This window comes from Sodiomyces alcalophilus, assembly GCF_042370955.1.
Source record: "Sodiomyces alcalophilus JCM 7366 unplaced genomic scaffold ACRALscaffold_4, whole genome shotgun sequence".
In the NCBI taxonomy this organism is placed as follows: Eukaryota; Fungi; Ascomycota; class Sordariomycetes; order Glomerellales; family Plectosphaerellaceae; genus Sodiomyces; species Sodiomyces alcalophilus.
Window position 1 is genome coordinate 932,356 of NW_027263535.1, and position 25,822 is coordinate 958,177.

Sequence of the window (25,822 nt, forward strand, 5' to 3'; positions counted from 1 at the left end):
TTGCGGAGCGAAAAAAAGAAAACGATTCAAACGAAACAATAGACCACCAAACAGTATCTCGACGAACAGACTATTGTGTGCTAATTGGAATGGGAAATATGAATGACAAGCCAGATTCGACCATGACCAGCAAATAGTCGTAAAAAGGGAAAGCGAAAAAATGAGGGGACAATAGATGACAGATGATAGATAATAGATGAACAATAAGGCGTGGAAGACCAAGCGCAATGAATGGGCGGACAATAGACCCGGGACGATTGACGTTATTTCGTGCCACGGGATGAAAAAGGCGTGAATACCGTGGTGATAACGGTATCAGGCGGTGGTTGTTGCTCCGAATGATCAAATGATCAGCAGGGTTGCGAGCAAAAGTCACCCTCGAGAATTCCGACGATTCGACGATCGGTGGGGTCTGGTAAACCGTCGAAGACGAGGATTGCGATAAATGATATTGAAGGACACAGACTCCAAAGGGAAGCCGGACGAAAAGGGAGAGTAAATGAAGAGGCCCAACGAGGAAGGCAATATGGTATATTTAATTCCCGACTCGGGTGTACGTCGCAAGTACTGTATCGTATGTACCTGGCATGTATCACGGGTATCCGGTGACATGACAATCGGGAGGGAGGGGGTGGTTGGAAAGCGTGCAAACCGGGCAAGAGCAGAATGATGAACGGGTTTTCCTGCCTCATTCGCGACTTGCCATGTCTCAAAGATATCCAAGATATCTTGGAACCACTGGAACAGTTGAACATGCGTTGCTCGACATATTTCTTTTTCCCTTTCCTCTACCCCCCTTCCACCCAATAGTCTAACCTTCAGCCCAACCTCCTCCACTTGGGGGAACGGAGAGCCATTTTGAGCTGTCGAGTCTGACGAGGTCACGGGCCCGACTGCCACTCCACCTGGCCGATGCATATCAGCCAGTGGTTGCTGGCTCTCAGAGAGGACACCACGCGACTTTGGATTCGCAAAGGGAGAGAGGAAAAGGGGGCGTTTGGCCAAGTGGAGAGGTCAACAGGCCAGGCACAGGTACAGGTGCGTTTTCCTACCATTCGACCACATCATCGTCCGTATCATTTTTTTTTCTTTTCTCGGGCAGAAGCATCCCGGGAGAAAGAAGGAGAGTACACCCATACAGCCCTGAAACGAATGAAATGCCATTGGCTTTGCGCCGAGTGAGCTGTCTGTGGGCTGACTGCCAGCGAATAGTGCATCCAAGGGCCGAACCTCAGATCCAGGTCCACCGAACCTCCACAGTACGATGACGCCCTGTCCAATGAAACCCACCCCGCTCAAGCTTTGTCGAATCTTTTGCGTTGCATCGGTGGCGTACAACACGGTGCTCCCGCTGCCATGCCTCTAAAAAAAATCTATATATAAAAAGCGCAAATGAAACTGGGCGTATTGGTGACACTGGGCCGTTACCGCGACCGGCCGTACAAGGTGAGGGATGTTTGTTGTTTCTTTGCGCTCTATCAAACCAACCTTGGGTTGCCTCACGCCATGTACAAACTGTAACCATTGACCCATCGACCGTATCAATACCATCTCGCACTGTACCCTGTATTTTCCTTTCATTTGGGCGCTGTTCTCATTGTTTCTGTTTCTCTACGGGACCGAGCACTTCCGTGTTCACTGGCCTCCCGGCCCCCCGACACCGCCGACCTGGCCCCGCGCCGGCACCAAGTCATCGGTCTCGGAACAGAATCCTGGTTCTTTGACCGTCACAGGCGCTGTGGTCTTACATGCTGGACCGATCCTGCGCATTCGAACCCCGCGATGACGACTTTACGATCATGCCGAGGGCGATCTCTTCACAGTGGTTTCAGTGCCAGACCGCGTCGACTCGTTTCTTGCCCATTCTGAATGCCTCTGGAGCGGGGTTGTCGCCTCCCTCAACCTGTTCCTGACCCCTCCATTCCTCGCGTGCCCAGTATCAAACTATTGTCGTCTTTTGATACGCCATTTTACCTTTACTTCCATTTCTTACCTTGGCGTTGCGTACCTGGCGTCCTAGTCGATGGTGGACTCGGATGATCGTTGCGCTAACCCCGCCATGACAAGGAATGCGGGGATATTTTGACCATGACCACGTTGTCGCGCTCACTAAACGTCCCGCCATACTCTGGCACTGAAAACTACTTGGTACATAGACGGGCGTTGGTGATGGTGTTTCCACGGCTCGACCTACTTCGTGTCCTTATCAGGGGCGGTAAGCATACCGGCTTTTATGCCGCCCAGTCCAACGGTTCCGACTTGGTCGCGATATCATATCACTATCACGGTTAGGGGAAATGCGATCAAGGATTCAAAAGTGACAATGTCGCCTGGACAATGTGCCTGTACAAGCTGCATATACCCCTGAAGCGCACAACAGGTAGCGACCAGAAAGAAGAAATGTGTTCCCCGCGCAGCCGTCACCTCATGGCCTTCAGAGGGAGACTGTGAGACACGGCTCATGTACACTACACTACGCCCTACCGCAGTAGTCCCATCTAACGTTCCGGGGCAGCGTCTTGTCCGCATTTTTACTCGATACACACTGCAGTACACTGTAAACCGGAACCCGCTTTTCCTCGTATAGGTGGCGAGGGATATACGCAGCACTTCAACGTCCCCCGTTTTGCACTGGACACGTACGTTATAAGACAACCCGTGTCCAATCTCCACCTCCTAACAACACTAGTAGTGAGTCAAGAACCTTGCGAATTGCGACACGCAATAGTCCACGGAGGCCGCGGATACGTTGAAGCCTGGTTACCCGCCATGAGAATGAATGGCCGCCTGTTCAAGAGACCTCCTGGCAAGCCTACTTCGTATGGTGCCACACATGAACAATCCTTCACAGCGTAGACCCCACAAATCGATACTCCCAGGCAACACGAGTGTGCCGAAAAAAAAGTCTACCGGGCCACACGGGACGATGCATCTGAAAGGCGTCAGGCCAATGAACGAGGAAGAATCAAGACGAAGGAGACTTGTCGAAACGGTTGACTAGGTCGTACCACGAATATTGGCCATGTGGCTGAGAAAAGGGTTTGTCAATGGTGGCTGGTGAGCTGGAGAAGTGTACGTTGTGCGTAGCTGAAGTATTTCATTGGACAAAGACCATGTGGACCCAAGGCACGGGGACGCGTGGAAGCGATGTCTTGAGATTGGATACCGGGTACGTACTTTTTTATACGTGGCACGATTAAGGAAGGACGGCGAAAACAACCACAAATATTCGGCGGCGTAGCGGACGATCAAACGAAACTTGGTCATATCGTAACTACGTATACTTGCACCAATACGACACCTGGTTGCGCGTACGGAGTGTGTATTGCCACATTCACTGAACAGAAGGGAAAATGAACCCCCTCCTGCGCCACGTTTGCTCGTCTGTGGCCTGTGGCACCCCTAGCACAGCTGAGATAAGGGCAGCATTAGTAAACATCCAGTGACTCAGCAAATTATCGGCCCACAATGAGCAACGGAGGCCTCGGCTTGTGAGAAGGAGGTCACGTGGTTTCTCATGCGGTTCACTCAAGCTCGACGTGTCCTATTTCGACTCGAGGTAACTTATCGTCAAGTCCACACTTCTTTCATCTCTAGCCTGCGACAACGAAGTAGGCAAGATGGGGGCAAATATCATCTCCATCCAAGACAAGCTTCAGCCCTAATGGCAACACATTTATTTCACGGGCTTCGCCGCTGTCCATCGTCCCGATGCATCTCAATGCATCTCAATGCCGGAGCCAGATCGCCCGCGCTAATCCATTCTGATCATCTGGCCATCCATCGACTCGGACGTATACCCGACTGCATTCGGCAGTCCGACAGACCAAGTCAGCGGTCCAGCCAAATGGATGTGACGCTCGGGGGTCTCAATTGGGATAGGCGGTGTCGGAGGGGAGGATCGTCCCGGAGAGGATGCCATTTCCGTACGTACGGATACACAATGGTGGTTCAGGGTGTCGTCCAAGGAAAACTAATCAAGCGCGCGACGCATACAAACTCCCTTGCCATCGAATGAGTTCGCTGCGGCATTGCCATGCCCCGGCTTACCAATGTTCTATCGCGAAAGTCGTATGAAACAGGTTCGGTCGCCTACTGGGCCCTTGGGCTGCATCGCCTTGGTTGAATATCACCCCCCGCCACTGGCGTACAATCACCGCTCCTATATTCCCCAGATGTCCTAATTTCGCTTCGCATTGGAATATCAAATGATAAGACGAAAGGACTGTTGCCGAATTCGCTTCGTTACATCCAAGCAGAGGAGGATGGCGGCTAACACGCAAATGCCGGTGTTGGTTGGCTTCAATTGGACGACCAGGCACTTGGAAGCGCGCCTGGGCGTTTCACGAAGCGCAACATCGCCAAGCGCCCAGTCAGATGTATGATGTTACAGCGTAATGATCCATCAGCCAACGATTTTTTTTCCAGCTTTCTCTCCGATCGATCCAGTTCGCAGTCTTCCGTATCATCTCTTTGAACCCCCTTTGTCCTAAAATAACAGCAGCACTGTAACCACTATATACGGCGTCAAAATAATTCGTTTCAGGCTCGAATGATAACAACAACACGCGCGCCTGGGACGTCGAAGGACAGATGCGAGAAACGCGCAAAGAAAAGTGGGTGAAACCGAAATGCGCATGGGGTGGTGAGAAGAGGTCAGGATCCTCGGCCGCTAATCGAGACAGCCGTCGGACGAGCTGGTCTTCCCCGGATCGCCGCTCGAATTAGAGTGTTGAACTACGCCGAAATAAGATCTCCTGATCCAATGCCGAGCGAAGTGCTAGCCGGCAACGAGCAACTATACAGTGTAGTGTACAACGTAATGGCCCCAATATAACCCCTCCGGGATGACCTCCAGCCTTCTATGCCGGGCCTCTAGCTAAGAGAACACCCGATTTGAGACTAGGTATTCCTAGATAGGCAAGAGACCCGAAATAAGAACAAAAGTAAAAGTAATCGTATGGACCAGCTACTGTCGGCATCGGGCATGTGTCCGTCACGTCCACCGGATCCGGAGACCCCGGGACACTTGCTCAGCTAAGAGCCAAACCTCTGGGCCACTAGCCTCGACTCCAACCAGTCCGTCTCTCCGCCCTCCGAGAAGGACCCGGGGCCCCAGGAGTTGGGTATTGGTCGGCGGCTCGGCGTAGACACTAGAACGTCTTCCCGTTCTTTTGCCTTGGACCTGGCTATTCCAGAAGCATTCCCAAAAGCCACCTCGTCCTGTCATTCTACTTAGCATTCCGCTTTCTGGGGTCAAGACAGACGTTAAGCGAGGCAAGCCTAACGGAGAGTAAAGAACGGCTTTGCCGTTTGCAGCGGCAGTAGCTGGTCTGGGCATTGGAGATGGGGGATCGAGGAAAAGTCACGCTGTTTCATCTGTCAAGTAGCATCCACGGTATCGGATAATCTGTACATCTTTCCATGTGCCATATGGTGGTTTCGTTCTTGATATCGACAATGCGAGCCTGACAATGCGAGCCTGACAATGCGAAGCCACCTTTGTGAGGAATAAGCGAGTTGCGTCTTCGTGATGAGAGAGGCCAGATGGAATATGGACTGCATACTAGGCCAGGGTACCAGACAAGAGAAGCAGTAGACCTTATTACCATGTCATGTCAGTCGAGGATGACAATGAAGGCGCCCATGAGAATGATTGCTCCGATGTCTCGATCTACTCGGCCCCTCTACATCCTCACCACCATCCAAGCCCCCTCGACTTCTTCCGAGTTCCGACCTTTGTCCAACGGGTCGCGTGTAAGACCCCGATAGGACATGGCGCAAACTCCTTCCGCTCGCTCCTCTCCTAGTCAGACCTCATCTAGTACGCACCCGGACCCGATAGTATGGCACGACAGCTCGTAGCGCGAGTTGAAAAAATCCGAGACACAACTGCCGACGACGAAAACGGCCACATAAAGACGAGCCAAGAGGGACGATGCGAACAAAGCGCAGAGGAAAGGCGGTCTAAGAACCATCGGTGGTCAGCTTAGGCAAGGAGGAAACCAAACGGACAAACACAAGGCAGTGGGGATTGAACCCCCCTTCTTCCCTTTCCTCCCTCCGTTTTCGTAAAGCATACGATAGATGCTATTTGTACACTACTCTGTATGCCATGTCTCGCACCGGGTAGTCCCATCTTCCCCTCCCTACCTGTATGCTCTTCTTCGACGATCATGCGGGAAAAGAACAAGTTTACCAGAAAGCCGGGTCCAGATCGACTACCGTCGGCCACGTCGCGTGATCGAACCGGGCCCATCCTCTCCCCGCTCCACCCATCGATGAGGTCGAGAGCACACGGGGTTGCCTTTGTCCGTTTTTGGCTTAGCCCAACGTGCGACCAGAGACGAAAGATCGAAAGCCTACCGCTGCCTACACAGAGGGGACTAGATCTTCATGGGCCCGTCACCGCGGGGGGAACCACTTTATGGAATCTAGCGTCTCCGTAGGACGGCCGCCACCGGTGTGGATGGCGATGGAGCTTGCCGTTGCCATGTGGCCGCCACACAGCCTGCCGTGCTCAGCACCGAGTCCTTGGGTCAGGGACGGATGAGGTAGGCTTGGCGTCGTCAAGAGGCTCCCCAGAGGATGGTGCAAACCCAGTCGCCACATCGCTATCAGTAGTAGTCACCATGACGAAGGACCAAGTAGTGTCATTTCGTTGTTTCGTTTTTACCTTGTCTTTTCACTATCATTAGCAGTATGTCCTAATCTTGCCATGGCCGTCGTTTGTGTGTATCATCTATCCGCTACAAGTATGACAAGAACAAAAGAACAAAAAGGAAGGACCAAAATAAAGCTAGCAAACCTCCTCAGTTGGGTGTGAAGGACGTCAAGTGAGGCCTACTGCGCAGCCAAGTCACAGAGACCAACTTAGCTTCTGCATAAGTATTCCCCATTATACACATTGACGGCCTTTCCCTCATCTACCTCCGGGCGGCCGGCCACCATCCGGACGAGCTTCCATTTCATGGGTGATGGGAAGGACATGACCACTACCGTAAGCATGTGCTGACATCCCGAATACTCACGTCATTAAGGCGTCCCGAGTGACGTTACTTCGGCGGGCGTATGAACCCGTCTGTCAGATGTAGGTGTGATCGTAAGCTCCAAACGGGGAACCGGTGAATGGATAACAAGTGGAGAGCAAGTAAGGTCCAGGGTATCCTGAAAAGCCAGCGGTGAAAGAAGAAAAGAAAAAAGAAAAACGCATGCTATTGTCGCCGCGTGGGGAGTGGAAGACGGGCGCCAACGTCGTCCGGGCCCCAAGAAGAAAAAAATAAATAATAAATAAACTCCTTAGGCCATAGTAGCATTAAGAATGTCACAAGCACGTCCTCCGTCCCGCTGCGTTCGTCTTAACGATACCCGTTGGACCGAGTATTATGGTGGGCGCCGGGATAGGTCTCGAAGTACGGGTGGTTGCAAGACTGCTTGGCAGAGATGCGCTCGGCAGGGTCGTAGATGAGCATCAGCTCCAGTAGCGCAAGACCGACGTCGTCCAGATTCGAGCAGAGAGGCTGGCTCTCGTCACGAACCCATTTGGGGAAAGAGCTTTTAAAGTCGGGATACGAGGTGACGCCATGCCAGACCTCGTCAGTCGGGGTTCCCAGTGTGCTTGTACAAGTTAGCGGGCCTGTTTACGAGTGCACGTAGAGGAGAAGACCAGAAAAAAAAAAAAAAAAGAGGACGTACCGGAAGATTTTGAAAATCTCGTCAATCTCCGAATCGCCTGGGAAGAGGGGCTTGCGGGTGCACATCTCTGCGAAGATGCAGCCAACCGACCACATGTCAACGCCGGTCGAGTACTGACGACCGCCGAGCAGGATCTCTGGCGCGCGGTACCACAGGGTGACAACCTCGTGGGTGTAGGTCCGCAGGGGGACGCCGAAGGCGCGGGCGAGACCGAAATCCGCGAGCTTGAGGTTGCCCTCCTTGTCGATGAGGAGGTTCTGGGGCTTGAGGTCGCGGTGGAGGATGCGGTGGGAGTGGCAGTAGCGGATGCCGTCGCAGAGCTGCCACATGAACTTTTGGATGACGGCCGGGCTGAGGCCGAGGCGGGCATGGACATCGGAAGCGCCGTCCGGGAGGGGTTTGCCGCGGCCGCCGTCCTTCACGGGGAGGGCCTCCATGTATTTCTTAAGGTCGAGGTCGAGGTACTCGAAGACGAGGTAGAGTTTGTGGCCGTCGGCATGGACAATGTTGAGGAGGCGGACAATGTTGGGGTCGCGCATCTCCTTGAGGAGGGAGATTTCTCGGATGGCCGTGGACGGGACGCCCTCATCTTCGGCTTCCAGGCGGATCTTCTTGAGCGCTACTATGCGGCCGCCATTGGAAAGATCGCGGGCCTTGTATACGACACCATAGGTACCTGAGAGAATTGAACAGAGGTTAGCAGCGGTCTTGAAAGGCGAGGATGAAGTTGAGGGGCATTAAGCATGCTGTAAAGAATCTTTCAAGGGTTGGATGGGCAAACGGATGAGGTATTGGACCGAGGGGGATGTGGGAAGTGATGTATATTGTGGACGAGTACAACCCAACGATTGGGCCGTGGCATTCGCCGACATACCTTCGCCGATTTTTTCGATCTTCTGGTAGTTTTCCATGGTAACGACGGAGATGGTTTATCGGATTATAAAGTGAAAGGATGGCGAGCGTGCAGTTATGGACAGCGTCCCACGTTGCGAGAAAAGGAAAGAGTGTATGTGTTGATGTGACGACCGAGGTTGGTCAGAATGGCTCCTAGCGATGGAGACGACGGGGGTCGGTCGACGGGAAACGAGGGACAAAGAAGCGGCGGGACCCAGCGAAGGAAAGTGAGACTGCTCCAGATCGAAAAGAGGAAAAAGGGAGATTCGTTCACAAGAGGGAGTCCATGAGGTCGAGAAATGCCACCGAAAAGTTGTCGAGAATGGGAATCGGGCTGCTGTGGGGTTAGTAGAGGTGGGATGGGAGGATCGATGTCGGGTCTGGTAAAGTCGGGGCCAGGTCGATAGAAGTCAAACAAGCTCAAGGAAGGTGTCAGAGGGTCGACGTTTCAAGGCCAACGAGGTTTTGTGGTCCAAGGTCTGGTTGGACGGCCAGGCTTCTTGTCGTGTGTTGTTGTTGCTGTTGCTATTACTGTTTACTAATTAACCTGTTTATACAGCGGATGCGGGGGAACTTTTTTTCTTTTTTACGAAACAAAAACAATACACTAATTACGAAGTACACTAGACGTGTTGTGAGCCAACCCGTACCTGACGTGTACCGGCAACGCCCCATTGGTACAAGTCGCGTTTGGGGTCGCGCTGTGGGTGTGGCTGAAAACAAGCCACATGTTTTGGCATTAGCCACAATGAGGGGTCCGTAGTTTTCCCTTTGGCGATACGATACGTACCTTGGATCACAAGACTTCACTTTCACTCAACCCCTCGACGACCGAGAATTTCACCACCTCCAAGAATCCAATCCTAAAGATTCGACCACACCTCCTACTCTATCGTATAGATTATACAATAACTGCTGCTCGTCATGACCACAGACATCACCCATTACGACGCACATGAGCAGCCGTCGGACGACCTGAGAGCCACTTGGAAATCCTATTCAAAGGCTGAACATAAAGACTTGCTAAACCACCCGGACATCGATGATCCCAGATCAGAAGCCCAGAGGGAAGAATATCGTGTTGCTGGGACAATAACCGCCAAGCAAATGACCGATGCCTTTTCCCATATCCACAAGGAACCACTCGACCCTTTGTGCATACAGGATACTCCTATTTTATACCATCCCTTATTACCAGGTGCGTCTCCTCTGTTTACTCTCACCTACTATGTTAAAAACTCATCTTTCCACTCAAGCTAACGTTTACACAACGGACCGCAAGGCCTCCTGATCGTGCCCGACCTCATCCCTCCGCCAGTGCAAGAGTCTCTGCTATCGCTCTTGGTCCATCGTGATCTCAGCATCCCGCACCACCAGACTAATATGCACCTCCACTATGAACTGCCCTACCGCCAACTGGCACAGGAATCCGACATGGCCGCCGATGAACAGGATCTCTCCTTCTTCTCCTACCCTCCCGACGCAACCCCGCGCTTCAACCCCAAGGATCCTTCCGTCCACAAGCCCCTATCCGTGAAGCAGGTCCTCGACAGGCGCCTCCACTGGGTCACCCTAGGAGGCCAATACGACTGGACCAACCGCGTCTACCCGGGCGAAGAACCACCCGCTTTCCCGCCCGACCTCGCCCGCTTCCTCGAGTCTCTCTTCCCGGAGACCCGTGCCGAGGCCGCCATTGTCAATTTTTACAACCCGGGCGACACCATGATGATGCACCGCGACGTCAGCGAAGAGTCGTCCAAGGGCCTCATCAGCCTCAGTCTCGGCTGCGACGGCCTCTTCATGATTGCTCCTAACAAACCCTTTGTCGCCTCCGCTTCGGAGGACAAGGAGTCTGAGAAGGACGACGCCGAGAAGCACGGGAGAGGAGACGACGGTAATGGGAAGCGAAAACCCTACCTACTACTTCGGCTTCGCTCGGGAGACGCCATCTACATGACCAAAGACGCCCGTTTTGCCTGGCACGGCGTCCCCAAGGTTCTCAAAGGGACCTGTCCTGAATTCCTGCGCGACTGGCCCGCCGGAGAGGATGGCCGATACGAGGCATGGAAGGGTTGGATGGCAAGCAAGAGAGTCAACCTGAACGTCAGGCAGATGAAAGACTAATCGCTGGCCCGCCGTGCTAAATACGGGGCAATTACTGCAATTAAGGGCAATATCGGCGATTTTTATTCATTTCGCATATAAACGGCCAATAAGTCCCCCTATTCACCCTAGGTCTCTCCCCATTTTGCACCACTACAAAACTTCTCTCCACCCCAATCACTCATCAATTTCGGGCGTTCAGCTATTCCCAATCAAGCTCGCTCCTTGATAAGGTCGGCGGCCTAGCACACACAGAAAACGTCAGTACCCAAGGTCTTTTCACGACAGATGCTAGCTGGTAAACGACTCACCTTCTCGGCCACAGCATAGACGGGCCCCTGGGTGTACGCGCCAGGCAGCTCGGGCTGGACACTGGCATCGACGACACTGAGCTTCCCGACGCCGTACACCAGCAGCTTCTGGTTGACGACGCCGCCCAGCTCGCGCGGCATCATGGCCGCCGTGCCGACGGGGTGGAACGTGGTCGGGCTGACCTGGGAACGGACCGCCTGGGCGAGGGCTTCGTCGCTCGTCACGCCCGGGCCGGGCACAAACTCGATGGGCCCGTACTGCGCCAGGCTCGTCTCGGTAAAGTAGCGCCGCGTGAACCGGATGAACTCGACTTGGATGTCCACGTCGGCCGGGTTGCTGAGCACGCGGTAGTCGACCACGGGGGTTCCGAAGTAGGGGTCCGTCGCGTTGAGCTCGATGGTGCCCCGCGACAGAGGGTGCAGGTACACCACCGAGCCTTCCATTTGGGTGCCCCGGACGAACAGGTTGTAGTTGGCCGAGTCCATGGACCGCAGCGCTTTGGCCAGCCGGGTCTTCTGCGCCTGGTAGCCCGCCACTACGGTCTCATCGGCTCCTTCGTGGAGGTAGGCGGCCGGGTCTTGGGCTTCGTATGCCGCAGCGATGGCCTCGAACCTTTCAGGGGAGACGACGGGGAAAGGCAGGAAAGCCATGGCGTTGCCAGCCGCGATCGTCAATGGGCCTAGGGAAGGGGAGAGAGAGGGCCCAATGTCAGCTCAGACCGGTTTTCTCATATGCTCGATACGATGAATGTGTATTACCTGTGCGGTTAGCGGCGAACTCGGCCTCTGCCAGCGCCCTGAAGGTGGCATTGGTCTGCAGATCGCTCGGGTTGGGCGAGAAGTTCCAGTTGGTAACTAGGTTCAAGAACATACACCGTCAGTCTCGAGGCTCAAAAAGCATGCCCCCTAAGTAAACCCCAGTCCACTTACAGTAGAACAAAGCCTGGGCGCCCAGGGGGTGGTCCTGGAAGTTGGCTCCGACACCTGGAAGATCGACCAGGACGTCGATGCCCGGCCCTCTCGAGGACAGGCCGGGGCCCGATGCCGCTGGCCTGCAGGATCTGCGGCGTGTGGATGGTACCGGCGGCGACGATGACTTCCTTGCGAGCGCGGACGGTCTTGGCCTCGGAGGTGTCCCTGGAGCCGGAATCCACGTACTCGACACCCACGGCTTCCTCGTCCTCGAAAAGGACGCGGACGACCCTGTGGCCCAGGATGGTCTCGTAGTTGTCCCGGGCGTTGCCCTTGCCGGCCCAGTACTCTGGCATGGCGAACGAGCGACGCACCTCGGTGGGTTCGAACGAAGATGGGTACCAGAAGGCGCCGGGGTCGCCGGCTCCGGAGTCCACGGGAAAGTCGACGCCATCAATGTCGGCGAATGCGTCCATCTGGGCGCCTGTGACGGGTTAGCATGTGAGCAACGGGGCTTTGGAATGGGCCTTGGGACTGAAAAAGAAAAAAAAAAGAAAAAAAAAAAAGGAGGGAAGAAGAAAAGAAGAAGATATAAACGTACGCAGGAACGGCCAATGGAAGGTAGGGAACGACGCGTGAATACCACCATCGTCCGGGCCGCCCCAGTAGCTCGCATCGTATTTGATGTTGAACTGCTCCACCATCTCTGGCGTAGGGGGGTTCAACCGCCACGACTAAAGTCAGGAGTCAGTGAGCCCGTCGGGTCATGCTGCATGGCTGGACACATGGACGCACCTTGCGGAAGTAGGGCAGGAGGTTGTCCCAGTTCCACTCCGAGCAGGGGCCGAAGTACGAGCCCCAGCGGTCAATGTCGGCCTTCTGGGGCCGGTGGACCTGCATGCCGTTGACGCCGGACGAGCCGCCGAGCATGACGCCGCCGACGACGCCGGTGGTTTGGTTCCCCAGGTTCACCTGCGGTACGGAGGGGAAGTTGAAGGTCAAGGACGAGTTGGCAAAGGCGGAAATACCACCGGAGACGGTGTTAACCGAGGTGTCATTGCCTGGCAATGTCGTTCAGCACAAGTCCTCTAGTCGTAGGAGGTGAGAAGAACAAAAGGCAAACTAACCAAAAAGTCCTCGTTCGATGACGAGAACGGTGTCTTGAGGGCATTGCTATTAGTTTTTTCTTCGCATGATGTTTCGAGTTTATGGTCTCTTACACTCGCCGCTCTCAGTGAGCCTGTCGGCGACAGTCAAGCCGGCCGTGCCTCCTCCGACGATGACGTAGTCGTATTCGTCCTGGACGTCCTCGACTTGGCGTAGGATCTTGGAGTGGGAAATGGATCGAGGGATGGACATGGCTTGGACGCCGGCGGCGCCCATGGCCAGCCCGCCGAGCGCGGCGAGCAGAGAACGAGATTTGGCCATGTTCAAAAGAGATGGAACCCGTGCAAAGTGCGAGCGATTCCAGATGGATGGGATAACGAGGCGTGAGGGGAAGAGAGGCCTTCCGGCGGCAGAGAGGGGAGCAGGACATCGGCTGTATTATATATATCCGCTTGTGACTACAAGCCCCCAGCTGCTGGTCATGGTGCCGTGCAGGCCAGGGCTCCAACATCGAGGACTAAGGAACTCGGGACCAAGGAGCACCTCTCGGCCTCTTTCGCGCCCTTTCTTTTTCTACGGGTCCATGCGAGGCGAAGGTGACAATCGTGAATGTGACATGCAGCCTCTGGCTGTACGTTGTATCCGTACCCCAGTCGGCCCGGGGAATAGTAAGCGGGAGCATATATTAACCGCACAAGGCAGAGGGGCTTGAGCGGTCTCGCATGCGGCCGCTACCGCCTCCAGTGCCGGGGCGAGTGGAGACGGGACCAACTATAAGCTACGAAGCTTGTGGGCTGGTGTGGCATGTGCCGAAAAGGATGTTCGGGGACCCGATTCCGTGATGTGACCTGGAGAGGGGCTCCCGTTGCGCTGGACCAACCCCAGGAAGCGGGTGAATTCAAAGAATGGCATTATCGACGTGGGGTTCCTTATGTGAGGCATTGGCGCATGGTCCGACATGGCACTTGGACAATACAACACTGTATGAACTAGATTCTCTTGATTGCCGTGCTGTTTGACTGGCGTTTTCCAGCTATCATCGGCCTTGTGGTGATATGGCCATACCACGACATGTATGCCGTGGGTTGGGTTATGCGTGGCGACTTGCACGGCAACAAGTTGTCCGAATGGGTAGATCGAGTGAGTCTGCCAGTGCGTTGATGTCCCAGTGCGTTGATGCCAGGCGTCATCTAGTTGCCATGGGGAAAGGCTACCTGCAAGGGCACATCTGGTCCTTTAGGATAAATGCATGGTTCGTTTGAAGTGTGTGCTATGATTCTGCAGGTCCCATTACCGACGGCCACCTTCAGGATCCGATGGAAACGGGTATCACTCCCAAAGAGGAGGAGTCACCCCGACGTCTACCTACTTGATGTAGTTGGCGACGTCCCAGTTGGGACACCTGGGATATACTTGGAAGTCGGTCGAACTGGTATCGTTGGCACGCATGCCACCCTCAGAGTCCTACTCGTTATTTCCACGCGCGTCTCTCTCCCGCCTTCTGGTCCAGGGGAAGCTCAACATTAAGTGATGAGTCTCACTTGAGAAGATATCCAGTGTAAAGGCGTTTGATGACAGGAATCTCCCAGTCATGTCGGCCTGGGGAAAGCGCCTTTTGAGCGAAATGGAGACGGGTGTTCGCCGCATGAAAACCACATGCACATGGTAGAAACGATGGACGACCCGGATAGGCGGAAAAATGTAAAGACAGTCAGCACAGGGCTGGAGAGGAGATGCTGACAGCGGCGTAGCATTCTGCCAAGAAGGCATTAGCTAAAGAGCCGGATTACCCAGGCGTACAACCATGGTTGCGACATTTTTTGTGTACAACGTATGTGTGTGTTTGTGTGTGTGTCAATCAGCAGCCGTTCGGCAAGTCGCTCTCCTTTCGTCTCCCGTTTCGTCAGTCATGGCCGCAGGCATCACGGGTGGTGAGCAAGTGAGAAAGTAAACAAACATCACGTAGTCCCAGTCCGGTGTTTGAACACGTTCTTGCACTGCATCGACAAAGCAACCTCCAAACGGAGTGCGAACCGACACTGTATCTGGCGCTGCAGGGGAAAGACGGAAGCAACGTGGGAAGGAAGAGGGAGTGGATGATCGCGAGGTCGGGAGATGTATCGGAGATAGCATGGCATTCGATTGAGCTTGACCAGATCAAGGCTGGTGTGGGCTGAGCCTCGCTAAGCCACACAGACCCGCAGAGGGAGAAAGGTACCGTACCGTATGTACGTTGGAGGTACAAGCTCGTTCTATGCTCCACGTTAACGAGTCCTGTTCAAAAAATCATGAGAAAGCATCTAGAGAGAAAGCATGTACGAATAGGGAAGCACTGTGTTACCATAATACACGGGACAAACAAACGCAAGACAACATTCTGGACGTTATACAACTGATTGTTGCTAGTTGGAGGGATACATAATCTGTCGGTGGCCGTGTCACGTAAGCGGCGGGAGCAAAGCGATTGGTAGCCTCCTGACCTGTGGCTGCTCTGGTAGGTACAACAAGTCGACACAAATGTCGAGCAAATGTACCTGCCTACGCCTGCCTATTAGCGTGGAGTTGTAAGTACATTTGCTCGACAGTTTTATCTCATTACTGTATCTGGTTGGCTCAGCCCTACCAGTTATTACACTCGTAGGCAGCGACCGCTAAGCCGCTGAATGCCAGGCCGAACTCCGGGCCAACTAAACTTCCAACGGAGCACCTCACGAGAATGGGACACAATGCAAGCATCTTTGTGGTCTCGTCTGCGCCTCCACTAGTCATTCCCGTCATATGTCGCATAGTGTAGTAAACTATCAAGCCGTCTCCCTATTTCCACTTCGCCGTATGAACCTGCCCCAACCCTGACATCGATCGTGGCCTCGAAGGAATATATTCACCGCCAGCGTCAACATCCTTCTCTATAAAGGTCCGACAAACTCGGCGTTTTTGTTGCCCAGCCGCTGATGTACCGACCACCAATATCACGCGCTTCTTTGTCACGTCATTGCCGACAAAGTCTGAACAGTTCTTCATCGTGGGATTTTTGAGAGCATCTTGCTCTACCACATAATCAAATCAATGTCGTCTCGGAGTACCATGGAAAAGACAGCACCTCCACATCTAAAACCTCGAGCTCCCTGCGGTGCCAAAAGGCCGAAACGCCAAGTCCACTCCCACCGTCGCGGAAACACCAGAATGACCCGCAGCAACTCACAAAGCTACGACGCAGAGGCGACTGTCCCCATCATCCAAGTCCGGGACGAGGCCATACGGGAGCGTATCGCTCGTGCCCATGGGCCCCACCAGCCCGGCAGCCTGCAGCCCGGATCCGGGCTAGACCCCGGCTTCCAGCGCATCCCCCTCGACGACTCTGTTAATGCAGCACTCACGGGCGCCGCGACACAATTCTCCGACCTCGACGACTATGAACGCCAACGACGCCAGCTCCTCCTCAGGGAGAAGGCCATGGGCTTCGATTTCCACAAGGAGGCCACCGCCTCCGACCTCGAGCGCCGGGCCAACCACGTCTTCGCGCTCTTCAAACTGCGCGACAGGGTCGAAGTGTACGACGCCGCCGAGCCGCGGGAGGGCTGGCATGGCCAGACGCATCCCCGCTTCCCGGGCGACCACTTCCTCGCCAACGTCGACCTGATCGAGAAGACCAAAGTCTTCCAAGTGGCCCAGCTGGCCCCCAAGGGTGCGCACCTGCACATCCACTTCAACTCGTGCCTTCCGCCGGCCGTATTGCTGGACGTGGCCAAGTCCATGGAGCGCATGTTCATCTGGAGCGACACGCCCCTCGTCGAGAGCGACGTCCACGCCTTTGACCGGTGCGAGATCCAGTTCTCCATCCGGAGTGTCGAGCGTGAGAGGCAGACGCCCGGCGGGAACCTGTTTGACCCGGACTACCAACCCGGCCAGGAAATGAGGTTCGATGCATTTCTCGAATCCTTTCCCAGGGAACAAAGGGGCGACCCGGAGACCTGGTTGGCCGAGAAGCTCATGTTCACCGAGGAAGAAGCGCACCATCACTGCCAGACGGCTAAAGGGTGAGATTTTCCAAGTGCTTCTGTGTGGGCGGGTGGGAGTCATAAAAGCTGACCATGGTGAGATGATAGGGCCTGGGCAAAACTCAACGGCCGAACTCGCATGATGAAGGGCCTGTTCAACTATGACACGGCCTACCGAACCTACACGAGGCGTCTGTTGGAGGACTTTGTCCGGGACAACATCCAATACGCCGAGATCCGCCCCAACTTCATGTCGACGAACAAGCTCTGGAGCGACGACGGGACCGAGCGGATTAGCAACCGAGGCATCATGGCCATCATCATCGAAGAGACCAAAGCCTTCATGGCAGACCACGCGCACGAGTTTGGCGGGCTCAAGGTCATTTACTGCACCCCGCGGTCATTCGACAGCGCGAAAGTCAAGTTTGCGCTCGACGAATGCCTCGAGTTCAAGCAACTATGGCCCGAGTGGATTGCCGGTACGCGTCCCAGCCAACTACAAGCTACTTTCCGTGCCTGATGAAGACAGCCAACTGACACAACAAAACAGGCTTCGACCTGGTAGGCGAAGAAGACATGGGCCGGCCTCTGAAGGACTTCGTCCCCGAGCTCCTGGCCTTTCAACAAAAGTGCAGGGAGGCCAACGTCGACATTCCGTTCCTGTTCCACTGCGGCGAGACGCTCGCCGTGGGCGACGAGGCGGACGGCAACCTCCTCGACGCGCTGCTCCTCAACGCGAGGCGCATCGGCCACGGCTTCGCACTCACCCGCCACCCTTATATCATGGAGCAGATGAAGAAGCAGAACGTCTGCCTCGAGCTCTGTCCCATCTCCAACGAGGTTCTGGGCCTCACCTCGCGCGTGAGCGGCCACGCCATGTATGATTTGCTTGCCAACAATGTACACTGCACTGTGAGCTCGGATAACGGCGCGATGTTTAGGTAAAGCGCTCCCTACGTCTTTGCCCAAAGGGTGGCGGTCATTGATTCCTAACGAAGGTGTAGGTCAACATTATCCCATGACTTTTATCAAGTGACCGTCGGCAAGAGCGACATGTCCCTCCACGGGTGGCGGCAGCTCATCGAATGGAGTCTTGAACACTCCTGCATGGATGACAGGGAACGGGAAATGGTGTACGAGATGTGGAAGAGGCGCTGGGATCGATTCTTACATGAGGTTATCGAGCTTGGCATGAAGGAAGGCGTTTTGTAAGTGCTGTTGGAAGGCGTTTTTCGGTTGGAACTCGAGGCTGGCTGCTGCTGCTGGCCATGTATGAAGGTAACGACGGGAACGGAGTTGGCAGGGGTTGTTTACGGTGCCGGTATACCCATGCGCCTGTCATATTGTCCTTGCAGTTCACGTAAGACCGACGACCTAGATCCGTTTACCATCTGCCGAAGAGTTGGACGCACTGTCATGAATATATTTCTTTCTTACAACCACCTGTCAGTGCACATCGACGAAATCCGACATGTGCACGTCCGAGGGCGAACCAAATCTGCTGAAATCTACCGAACCATAGCAACATCTACCCACGTCTCATCTTGCCTCCCAATGCCAAAATCTACTTGGGAGACTGTATGCCTCTAGCAAATGCCCCTGTTTTTTTGGTCTTCCTCGAGCCAAATGGCGTGCGTGGCGCCCAGCGGAAGGAAAGCGCGGAACGAGAACCATGCGTCTATACCTAGGGGTGGCAGGAAAAGTTTGCTGATGGCTAACCTCCTAAACGCCGACCGGCTGTGCTGCAATGACAAGGCGAAGCAAAAGTAATAAAAAGCAAGGAAACGGACTCGATAAACAAAGCAAGGAGACCCCACCCCTCAGTCGTCAAACTTGATGCCGCCGCGGCCACTAATGTCGATGGCGCCACCGCGGTAGCTGCCCTTCTTCTTCTTGTTCTTTTCCTTGGTGAATCCCTTGCCCTTGGTGACGATGAGGTCTTCGTGGGCCTTTTGGCTGTACGTGTTGTATACGTATTCGTTGGATGCGAAGCGCGGGTCGACGCGGACGTTGTCCGGGATGCGGGAGAAGGGGACGTTCTTTTTGCCGTTGTTCTCCGACTTGTCGCCGCCACGCCGGTTGTTCAGCTTGGTGGTGGTTGGGTCGGGAGGGAGGGGCGGGGCGTGGAAGCCGGGCGAGGCCTTGGTGTCGAGCGTGACGGAAGAGGCCGAGCTGGAGTTGCTCCCGGCTTGTTCGGCCTTGGTCTTGGTACCGTCACTCTTCTTCTTCTTTGACTTGGTCTTGGGTGCGTCGTCCTCCGAGTCGGACGAGCTCGAGTCGGACGAGGAGTCGGAATCGGAATCAGATTCGGGCAGGGGCACCTTGGCAGCCTTGGAGGCGTCCGACGACGAGCTCGAGTCGGAGCTGTCACTATCGGACGACGAATCGGAGGACGAGTCTGAAGAGGAGGAGCTATCCGATGAAGACGACGAGCTATCTGAGGACGAGGAGCTATCCGATGACGAAGAGCTATCCGAGGAAGAAGAGCTATCCGAGGAGGACGAGCTATCCGAAGACGAAGATGAAGAACTGTCCGACGAAGAGGATGAAGACGAGGACGAGGATGACGACGACGAAGATGACGAAGACGACGATGAAGAAGAGGAAGAAGGCGAGCGACGAGCCTTGGCAGTCTTCCGCTTCTTCGACCTCGGGCGTCGCTCCTCCTCCGAGCTGGAGTCCGAGTCGGACGAGCTCGAGTCGGACGAGCTGCTGGTTTCCGAAGGGGGCGCCTTGCGCTTCAGGCTGGAGGCAGCAACAGCAATCTTGGCAGGCGGCTCGTCGTCGCTGTCACTAGCGCTGTCGCTCTCCGAGCTAGAACCCGGCGTCTCGACGTCCGCCATGTCGACGTCGCTGCTCTCATCCGAGCCCGCGTCGCTGCCGCCCTTCTTCTTGGCTTTGCCGCCGGCGCCGACGGAAGCCTCCCAGGCCTGAAAGACGTTGGCGAGGCTCTCGCGGCGCTTCTTGTCGGTCCCCGTCCAGCCCTTCTGGGCACGCTGCTTCTTGAAGGCCTCGAGGGAGTTGGCGAAGGAATGCTCGGAAAGGAAGTCCTCGACCATGTCCATGAGCTGGGGCGGAGGAGGTGCGGCGGGAGTCGTCGACGCGACCGACTTGGACTCCTTCGCCTTGCCCTTCCCCTTCACATCTTTCTTGGCCTTCTTGGAAGTCTTCTCCTTCTTCGCCATGTTGCCAGCGGTATCAGTAGGACTCGACTTGGTTGGGCGAGGTGCGGTACTAGGTTGAGCCGAGTTGTTGGAGAAGAGCCACCCTGGTGGACCACTCGACATGAAGTCAGGCGACTGGAATATGTATGCCGTGAGAAGGTGTCGAGAAGCAAGTCTCAGCACACTATGGGAGAATTGAGGGGCGGGCAATGCTTGTGGCCCTGATATTTGTCTCGGTCACAACCCAGTACCGGGAAGTCGCGTGTTGGTGTTTGTGCCAAACTTTTTTTTTTTTTTTTTGGCTTCCTATCAGCGTTATCAGTAAAACTTGTGGTGCTAGGTACCTAAATGGAAGGTAGGTACCTACCTAGGTACCTGCCTAAAAGTTAGGTACCTAGGTGCATGAGGTACCTTGGATTAGGTACTTCGTAGAACCCTGTCCTGGTGCCCAAGCTTATCGATATCGCACGGGTATGACTAATCCGTTCCTAGCTACCGTACAACGCAGTGAATCCTCGTCGTTCAGGCCGACATCCTTTGTTTGGTTTCTGATTGTACTTCATAATTCCTCCTCGACCATCGTCACACCAATTCTTCCTTCTTCCTCACCTCTACGGCTCTACCACACATCTAATTTCATTCTTCCTCTTTTGCAGTCCTTGCTTCACCGCCTATCATACAAGCGCGCACTAGTCAGCCCTGCAGTCCTAGCTGCACAGCATTATCCCTTCCGGGCAACCCCCCGGTTGCCTTCATTTCGCCAGTTTCTCGCCAATTTTGCGCCCCGGCCAGTATCCGACACCGCCTCAAGTCCCAAAGAGTCGTGTCACAATGAATGCCACCAAGCGAAAGTTCAACTCCCTCATCCAGGGGATCGGCAGCAGATCAACCACCCCATCAGCTTCCCACCCCAACGACTCTCCTTTCATCAGTGCTCTCGACTCGCCTCGACTTTCAACCTCGTCGCCAGTTTCCAACAGCTCGCCTGCCGCCTCCAGCATGTCCATCGACGACGATATCCTCGCGAAGCGCCGCCGTCTGCAGGCTTTAACAGAGAAAAACGCCGCCGCCACCAACAGTATCAAGTCCGTGGGCGGCACTGGCACCACGAGAGTCTCCAACGTGGTCTTGAAGAAGTGGACACCGAGTACGACGAGCCTGAGGGACGCCACGCAGCCGGCCCCCAAGTACGCCCCGACCGATCGCAACGAGCTCCTGAGGAGATTGGCCACCTTTCAGGAGATCACCGACTGGACGCCCAAGCCCGATAAAGTCAGCGAGCTCGAGTGGGCAAAGCGCGGCTGGGTCTGCCAGGGAAAAGAACGCGTTCGGTGCTCCCTCTGCAAGAAGGAATTGATCGTCAAACTCAATAAGAAAGAAGTGGATGGTAAAGATGTGCCTGTACTGGTGGCATCCGATGCTGGTGCGACGACCCCCACGTCTCGAACCTCCCTCTCCCCCCAGTACAATGAGCTTACGCCCGAGGTAGAGGAGGCTCTGAAAGACAAGTACGCCGAGTTGATCGTGAGCGCTCATCAAGAGGACTGCCTGTGGAGGAGGCGCGGGTGTGATGGTATGTCTCGTCATCCAATACCGCTGGCCCGTCCAGCACTGTTAACAATCCAGCAGATTCGTTACTGCGACTCTCTTTGACCAACGCCCGGGCCAGCCTCCAGGCATTGCGGGAACGATACGACGCATTGTGCGCGAGAGAACCGTTTCTGCCGTACGAGTTTAACCTCCGACTGCCCGACGACTTTAGCCTTGACACCGTTCTTACCCAACTGCCCGAAGACTTCTTCAGCAACCCAGCCCCGACGCCAGAGACGGCCGCGACAAAGCCACCCAACAGGGTAGCTCTCGCACTGGCCATGATGGGCTGGGAAGGCCTCTCGAATCCGCGCATCGGCGCCGTGCCCAACTCGGCCTCTTGTCATACCTGTCTGCGAAGACTCGGATTATGGATGTTCAAAAGCAAGGAAGTGGGCCCGGGCAACGAGATATTGGTGCCGGCGCCGATGGACCACCTCGATCCCGTAAAGGAACACCGGCTCTTTTGTCCCTGGAAGAATCCCGAAACGCAGCGATGGAGCAACGCAAAGTCGACGTCGGAGGGACACCTCCCGGCCTGGAAGGTGTTGACCCAGGTGCTCAAGAACGACGCCTACCTTCGCGGCGCATTGGACAACCGACCCAGAAGCCGGGCGCGACCGGGGACAGCCAAGGGGACGCCCAATGGGGAGAACCAGCAGCCGTCCACGCCAGGGCGGCCAAGCACGCCGACAACGCCCGGCGGGAGGGGGGTTGCGTCGCTGGACGCGTCGTTTGTTAGCTTCGCCGATGGGGACGAGGAAGAGGACGAGAAAGCCCGGGATGCAAAGGACAAGGAGAGGTGGGCTCGTCTACGGAGAGTGAAGAGTCTCTTTGAAACGAAGGGCGGGAAAAGGTTACGCAGGACACTCAGTCGGCCGGGCACGGGGCATTCCAACCGGTCGGGACTATCAACGCCCGAACCGACGAAAGAGGCATAAGCATGGCGGTGTAACGATTTATTTGATGTTAAGCAAGAGCCACCAACTCATTCCGTACGCCAATACCTCTAGATAGCAAATGAACGATACCCAAATACGCTTCTACTGTCTGCGCCGTCTTTCATAACGAATATAAGGGATGGATGCATCACAACAGTGTTTGTGGCATATAAGTACGGAGTATATACAGTAACTTGACATAAGTGTCGAGCCGATGTACAGTGACTCAGGATAAGTGACGAGTAAGCCCCACTTTTTTAAATATACTAACATGACCGCGTTAAAAACACCTTGAGTTTAAATATAAATAACTTTACGAAAAGTACTTTAAAAGCTTAGGAAAAATTCAGAATAGATAGAGCAGAAGTGCTATGCGGATTTCCCGTATCTATGTGTTATAGACGTGTATAAAGAGAATTCAGAGAAGTGAAGATATATTGTGTAAGTATAAGCTTATAGAGCTCTATAGGACTATAGACTAATATCTATAAAGGTCCCGCTAACTAAAGAGAGTGTGTGTGACTAAGCTAGTGGATATATGTAATAAGTGCCCTCCGCCGTAAAAGTAATCGTCCCGATTACTATACTATACTCCTCTCCTTTATATTTCCTTATATATATCGTTTTTTATGTTAAAGCAAAGTAAAAGCTAAATAAATATCCCGTCCTGTTCTAAGTAAATAATCGAAATTCTGATCTCTTGTGTCCCTTCTTGACGCTTATCCTTCTCCTATATCGCCGTCTGCCGATATTAATCGGAATCCTTTAGCTAATCCGTCGATTACGAGTTCTGTCGCGATATCGAAGAAGCTGGTTATTACGAAGATACTAGCTATTATTATTAGGGTTACGGCTACGAGGATAAAGGCTACTATTATAAAACTTTTGGCTTTACCGACTTTAGTCGTGGCGCTTATAGCGGCTACTAAGATATAATCGGTTAGGCCGATTTTAGATAAGCTGATTTCGGCTATTTCGAGGTCTTCGAAGCTTTTTTTAATTAGGCGATTTTCTTTTATATTATTATAATCTACGCTTTAAGTACCCTAATACTTACCTTTATAACTACCTAATTATCTTTAACCTTCTTATTAATCTACTATAGTTCCGTCTATTATCGTTAACTATCGCCCTCTAGCTAGTTAATTTAAATATAGTATCGGTTCTATCCTTTATATATAATATCTACTCTTTAGTCGAGTTTCTTTTAAAAATCGACGGCCTATTAGTTAAATTTATCGTTAAAAGCCTTATCACTATCATCGATTATCCTCTTAAGGCGTTTAATATAGTTATTCGATCTTATATCCGTAGCGTTTAATTCGTCTTTTATCGTAAAATTTATTATTAACTATATCGTCTAGGTAATCGTCTACGTCTAAGGGACGGTTATTATCTATACTAGGGGAGCGGCTATAGCGTTAGGGCCGTTAACGGTTTTCTTTTTCTTCCGGGGATTCGCGTCTATAAATTCCTATAGGTTACTAGGGGAAGCTAACCTTTTCCGCTATCTATTATTTTCGCCCTTTTACCGCTACTACGTGATTTAGTTAATAATAATTTCTTAGTTTATTATATTCGGCTAGTCTAGTCCGATCTTTCCTTTATCTCTAAGTGCTAAAGCGATAATATAGTGTTTAATAAAGGATTTTCCGGCTACTAACTTATTCCTAAGCCGGACTACTAGGTCGGTATAATCGAAGAATATAGATCCTAATAAATAGTCCACTTTAGCTATAGTATACTAGTCGATAGCTCCCTCCGCCCCTATAATAGCGAATCGCTAGTCTATAAATATTTACTTTACTCGATTATCGTTACTAGTTAGCTATACTTAAGTTAGGTTAGCTATTAGCTATTATACGGCTATATTAACGAGGGGCTATAGAGCTAAAATAGCGGCCGGCTATAGGGTTATACTAGCGGTTATTTATAGTACTACGCTCGGCTATAGGGTATTAATTTATTACTAATAAGGATCCGTTTACTAGCTAGCCGTGGTGACTATATTATCTAGCTTATTAGCGTTATTATTATTATACGGGCTAAAGTCGTTATCGCCGTATACGCAGATATTATTATCGGATATAGTAAAGTTTATATAATCTATATTCCACCGTCTATCGTCTCCGATAGAGTTATCGTCCTACGCGTTAGTAATAAAGCTCGGGTCCTTTTAGTATCTAAATATCTTAGTATCGATTAAAGCTTTCTCGAATAACTATAAGGCGTTTTCGTTATTAGGCAGATAATCGTCGTCTTATATTCGTTTATTTACCGTATCCTATATATCCTACCAGTTATTAATCTATTATTTCGTACTATTCGTCTAAATATAGTATACTACGTGCTATACCTCCGGCAGGTATAGGCTTAGGTTATTCTTAAGGATAAAGTCGTTAAAGTTTTCGGTTTTCTTTCTATTACTACCGCTTATAACTATCCAGCTAGTATAACAGGTTATAATAGCCTTCCTTTCCTAGTTATTATGTCTCCACTCTACTAATAGAAATAGTAGGATATCGTGATACTACTCGTATAATCGATAGTATTTATATAGGTATTTAGATATCTTTCTAAGCAGCTTAATACTCTCCTTTACCTTATTACGGATAAAGCGTCGTTCCTATAGATTAGGAACGGGGTCCTTACCTTTCTTCGCTATAGTGGAGAAATAGTTAAACGTAGGGGAGGATAGATATTTACGTGTTAGTGTCCGTTAGCGTAAAGGAGGGATCTTAATTACTATTTTCTATAAGAATAGATAAAGTAAGAATCGGCTAGATATAGAGAGGGTTAAAAAGAATTATCTATCTATTACTTAAAATCGCTAGGCTAGGCGATTATATCTTTCTATTCTATTCGGAAGCTTAGGAGGTTTAAATAAGAATAAAATATAATATAAGGGATATCTAATTACGTCTCCTTTTCCGGAAGCGGCTAGTCGTTTCGCGTTCTTTCTCCGTTTAAATAGGTCTTCTTATAAGGGATATAACTGCGTTTACGCTTATATAAGTCGTTCTTTAACTTCTATTTATATAAGGGAGTAGGGCCGAAGATAAGAAAGGGGTAAGAAAATAAGGGAAAAAGGGGTTAAACGGAAAATA

The 25,822-nt window shown here is 52.8% G+C and overlaps 7 protein-coding genes across 7 annotated transcripts; 3 read left to right on the forward strand and 4 right to left on the reverse strand.

The window, feature by feature from the left end:
* Positions 1-3,574: 3,574 nt before the first annotated feature.
* Positions 3,575-4,619, reverse strand: ACRALDRAFT_1064372 (uncharacterized protein). Its single transcript, XM_071016957.1, has one exon. The coding sequence runs from the start codon at positions 3,920-3,922 to the stop codon at positions 3,755-3,757; it is 168 nt and encodes a 55-aa protein (XP_070874591.1). The 5' UTR covers positions 3,923-4,619; the 3' UTR covers positions 3,575-3,754.
* A 2,032-nt stretch (positions 4,620-6,651) lies between these two features.
* ACRALDRAFT_1051075 (uncharacterized protein) lies at positions 6,652-9,092 on the reverse strand. Its single transcript, XM_071015671.1, has 3 exons — positions 8,570-9,092; positions 7,696-8,371; positions 6,652-7,617 (listed from the first exon to the last, which is right to left on the reverse strand). The coding sequence occupies exons 1-3, from the start codon at positions 8,604-8,606 to the stop codon at positions 7,359-7,361; spliced, it is 972 nt and encodes a 323-aa protein (XP_070874592.1). The 5' UTR covers positions 8,607-9,092; the 3' UTR covers positions 6,652-7,358.
* Positions 9,093-9,421: 329 nt separating this feature from the next.
* Positions 9,422-10,787, forward strand: ACRALDRAFT_1082247 (uncharacterized protein). The gene is made up of 2 exons (XM_071019283.1): positions 9,422-9,787; positions 9,872-10,787. Exons 1-2 carry the CDS (start codon positions 9,514-9,516, stop codon positions 10,711-10,713), a joined length of 1,116 nt encoding a protein of 371 aa, XP_070874593.1. The 5' UTR covers positions 9,422-9,513; the 3' UTR covers positions 10,714-10,787.
* Positions 10,788-10,795: 8 nt separating this feature from the next.
* ACRALDRAFT_1082246 (uncharacterized protein) lies at positions 10,796-13,528 on the reverse strand. Its single transcript, XM_071019282.1, is given in 8 exon segments — positions 10,796-10,934; positions 11,004-11,683; positions 11,763-11,858; positions 11,934-11,987; positions 12,007-12,399; positions 12,517-12,649; positions 12,711-12,976; positions 13,136-13,528. 8 exon segments carry the CDS (start codon positions 13,341-13,343, stop codon positions 10,905-10,907), a joined length of 1,860 nt encoding a protein of 619 aa, XP_070874594.1. The 5' UTR covers positions 13,344-13,528; the 3' UTR covers positions 10,796-10,904.
* A 2,677-nt stretch (positions 13,529-16,205) lies between these two features.
* Positions 16,206-18,232, forward strand: ACRALDRAFT_2041905 (uncharacterized protein; the record flags this gene model as incomplete). The annotated part of the gene is made up of 4 exons (XM_071021200.1): positions 16,206-17,059; positions 17,129-17,499; positions 17,571-17,961; positions 18,025-18,232. The coding sequence occupies 4 exons, from the start codon at positions 16,206-16,208 to the stop codon at positions 18,230-18,232; spliced, it is 1,824 nt and encodes a 607-aa protein (XP_070874595.1).
* Positions 18,233-18,840: 608 nt separating this feature from the next.
* Positions 18,841-20,307, reverse strand: ACRALDRAFT_2019322 (uncharacterized protein; the record flags this gene model as incomplete). The annotated part of the gene is made up of 1 exon (XM_071019971.1): positions 18,841-20,307. The coding sequence occupies one exon, from the start codon at positions 20,305-20,307 to the stop codon at positions 18,841-18,843; it is 1,467 nt and encodes a 488-aa protein (XP_070874596.1).
* A 708-nt stretch (positions 20,308-21,015) lies between these two features.
* Positions 21,016-22,715, forward strand: ACRALDRAFT_1071172 (uncharacterized protein; the record flags this gene model as incomplete). Its single annotated transcript, XM_071017837.1, has 2 exons — positions 21,016-21,757; positions 21,814-22,715. 2 exons carry the CDS (start codon positions 21,016-21,018, stop codon positions 22,713-22,715), a joined length of 1,644 nt encoding a protein of 547 aa, XP_070874597.1.
* Positions 22,716-25,822: the final 3,107 nt, after the last annotated feature.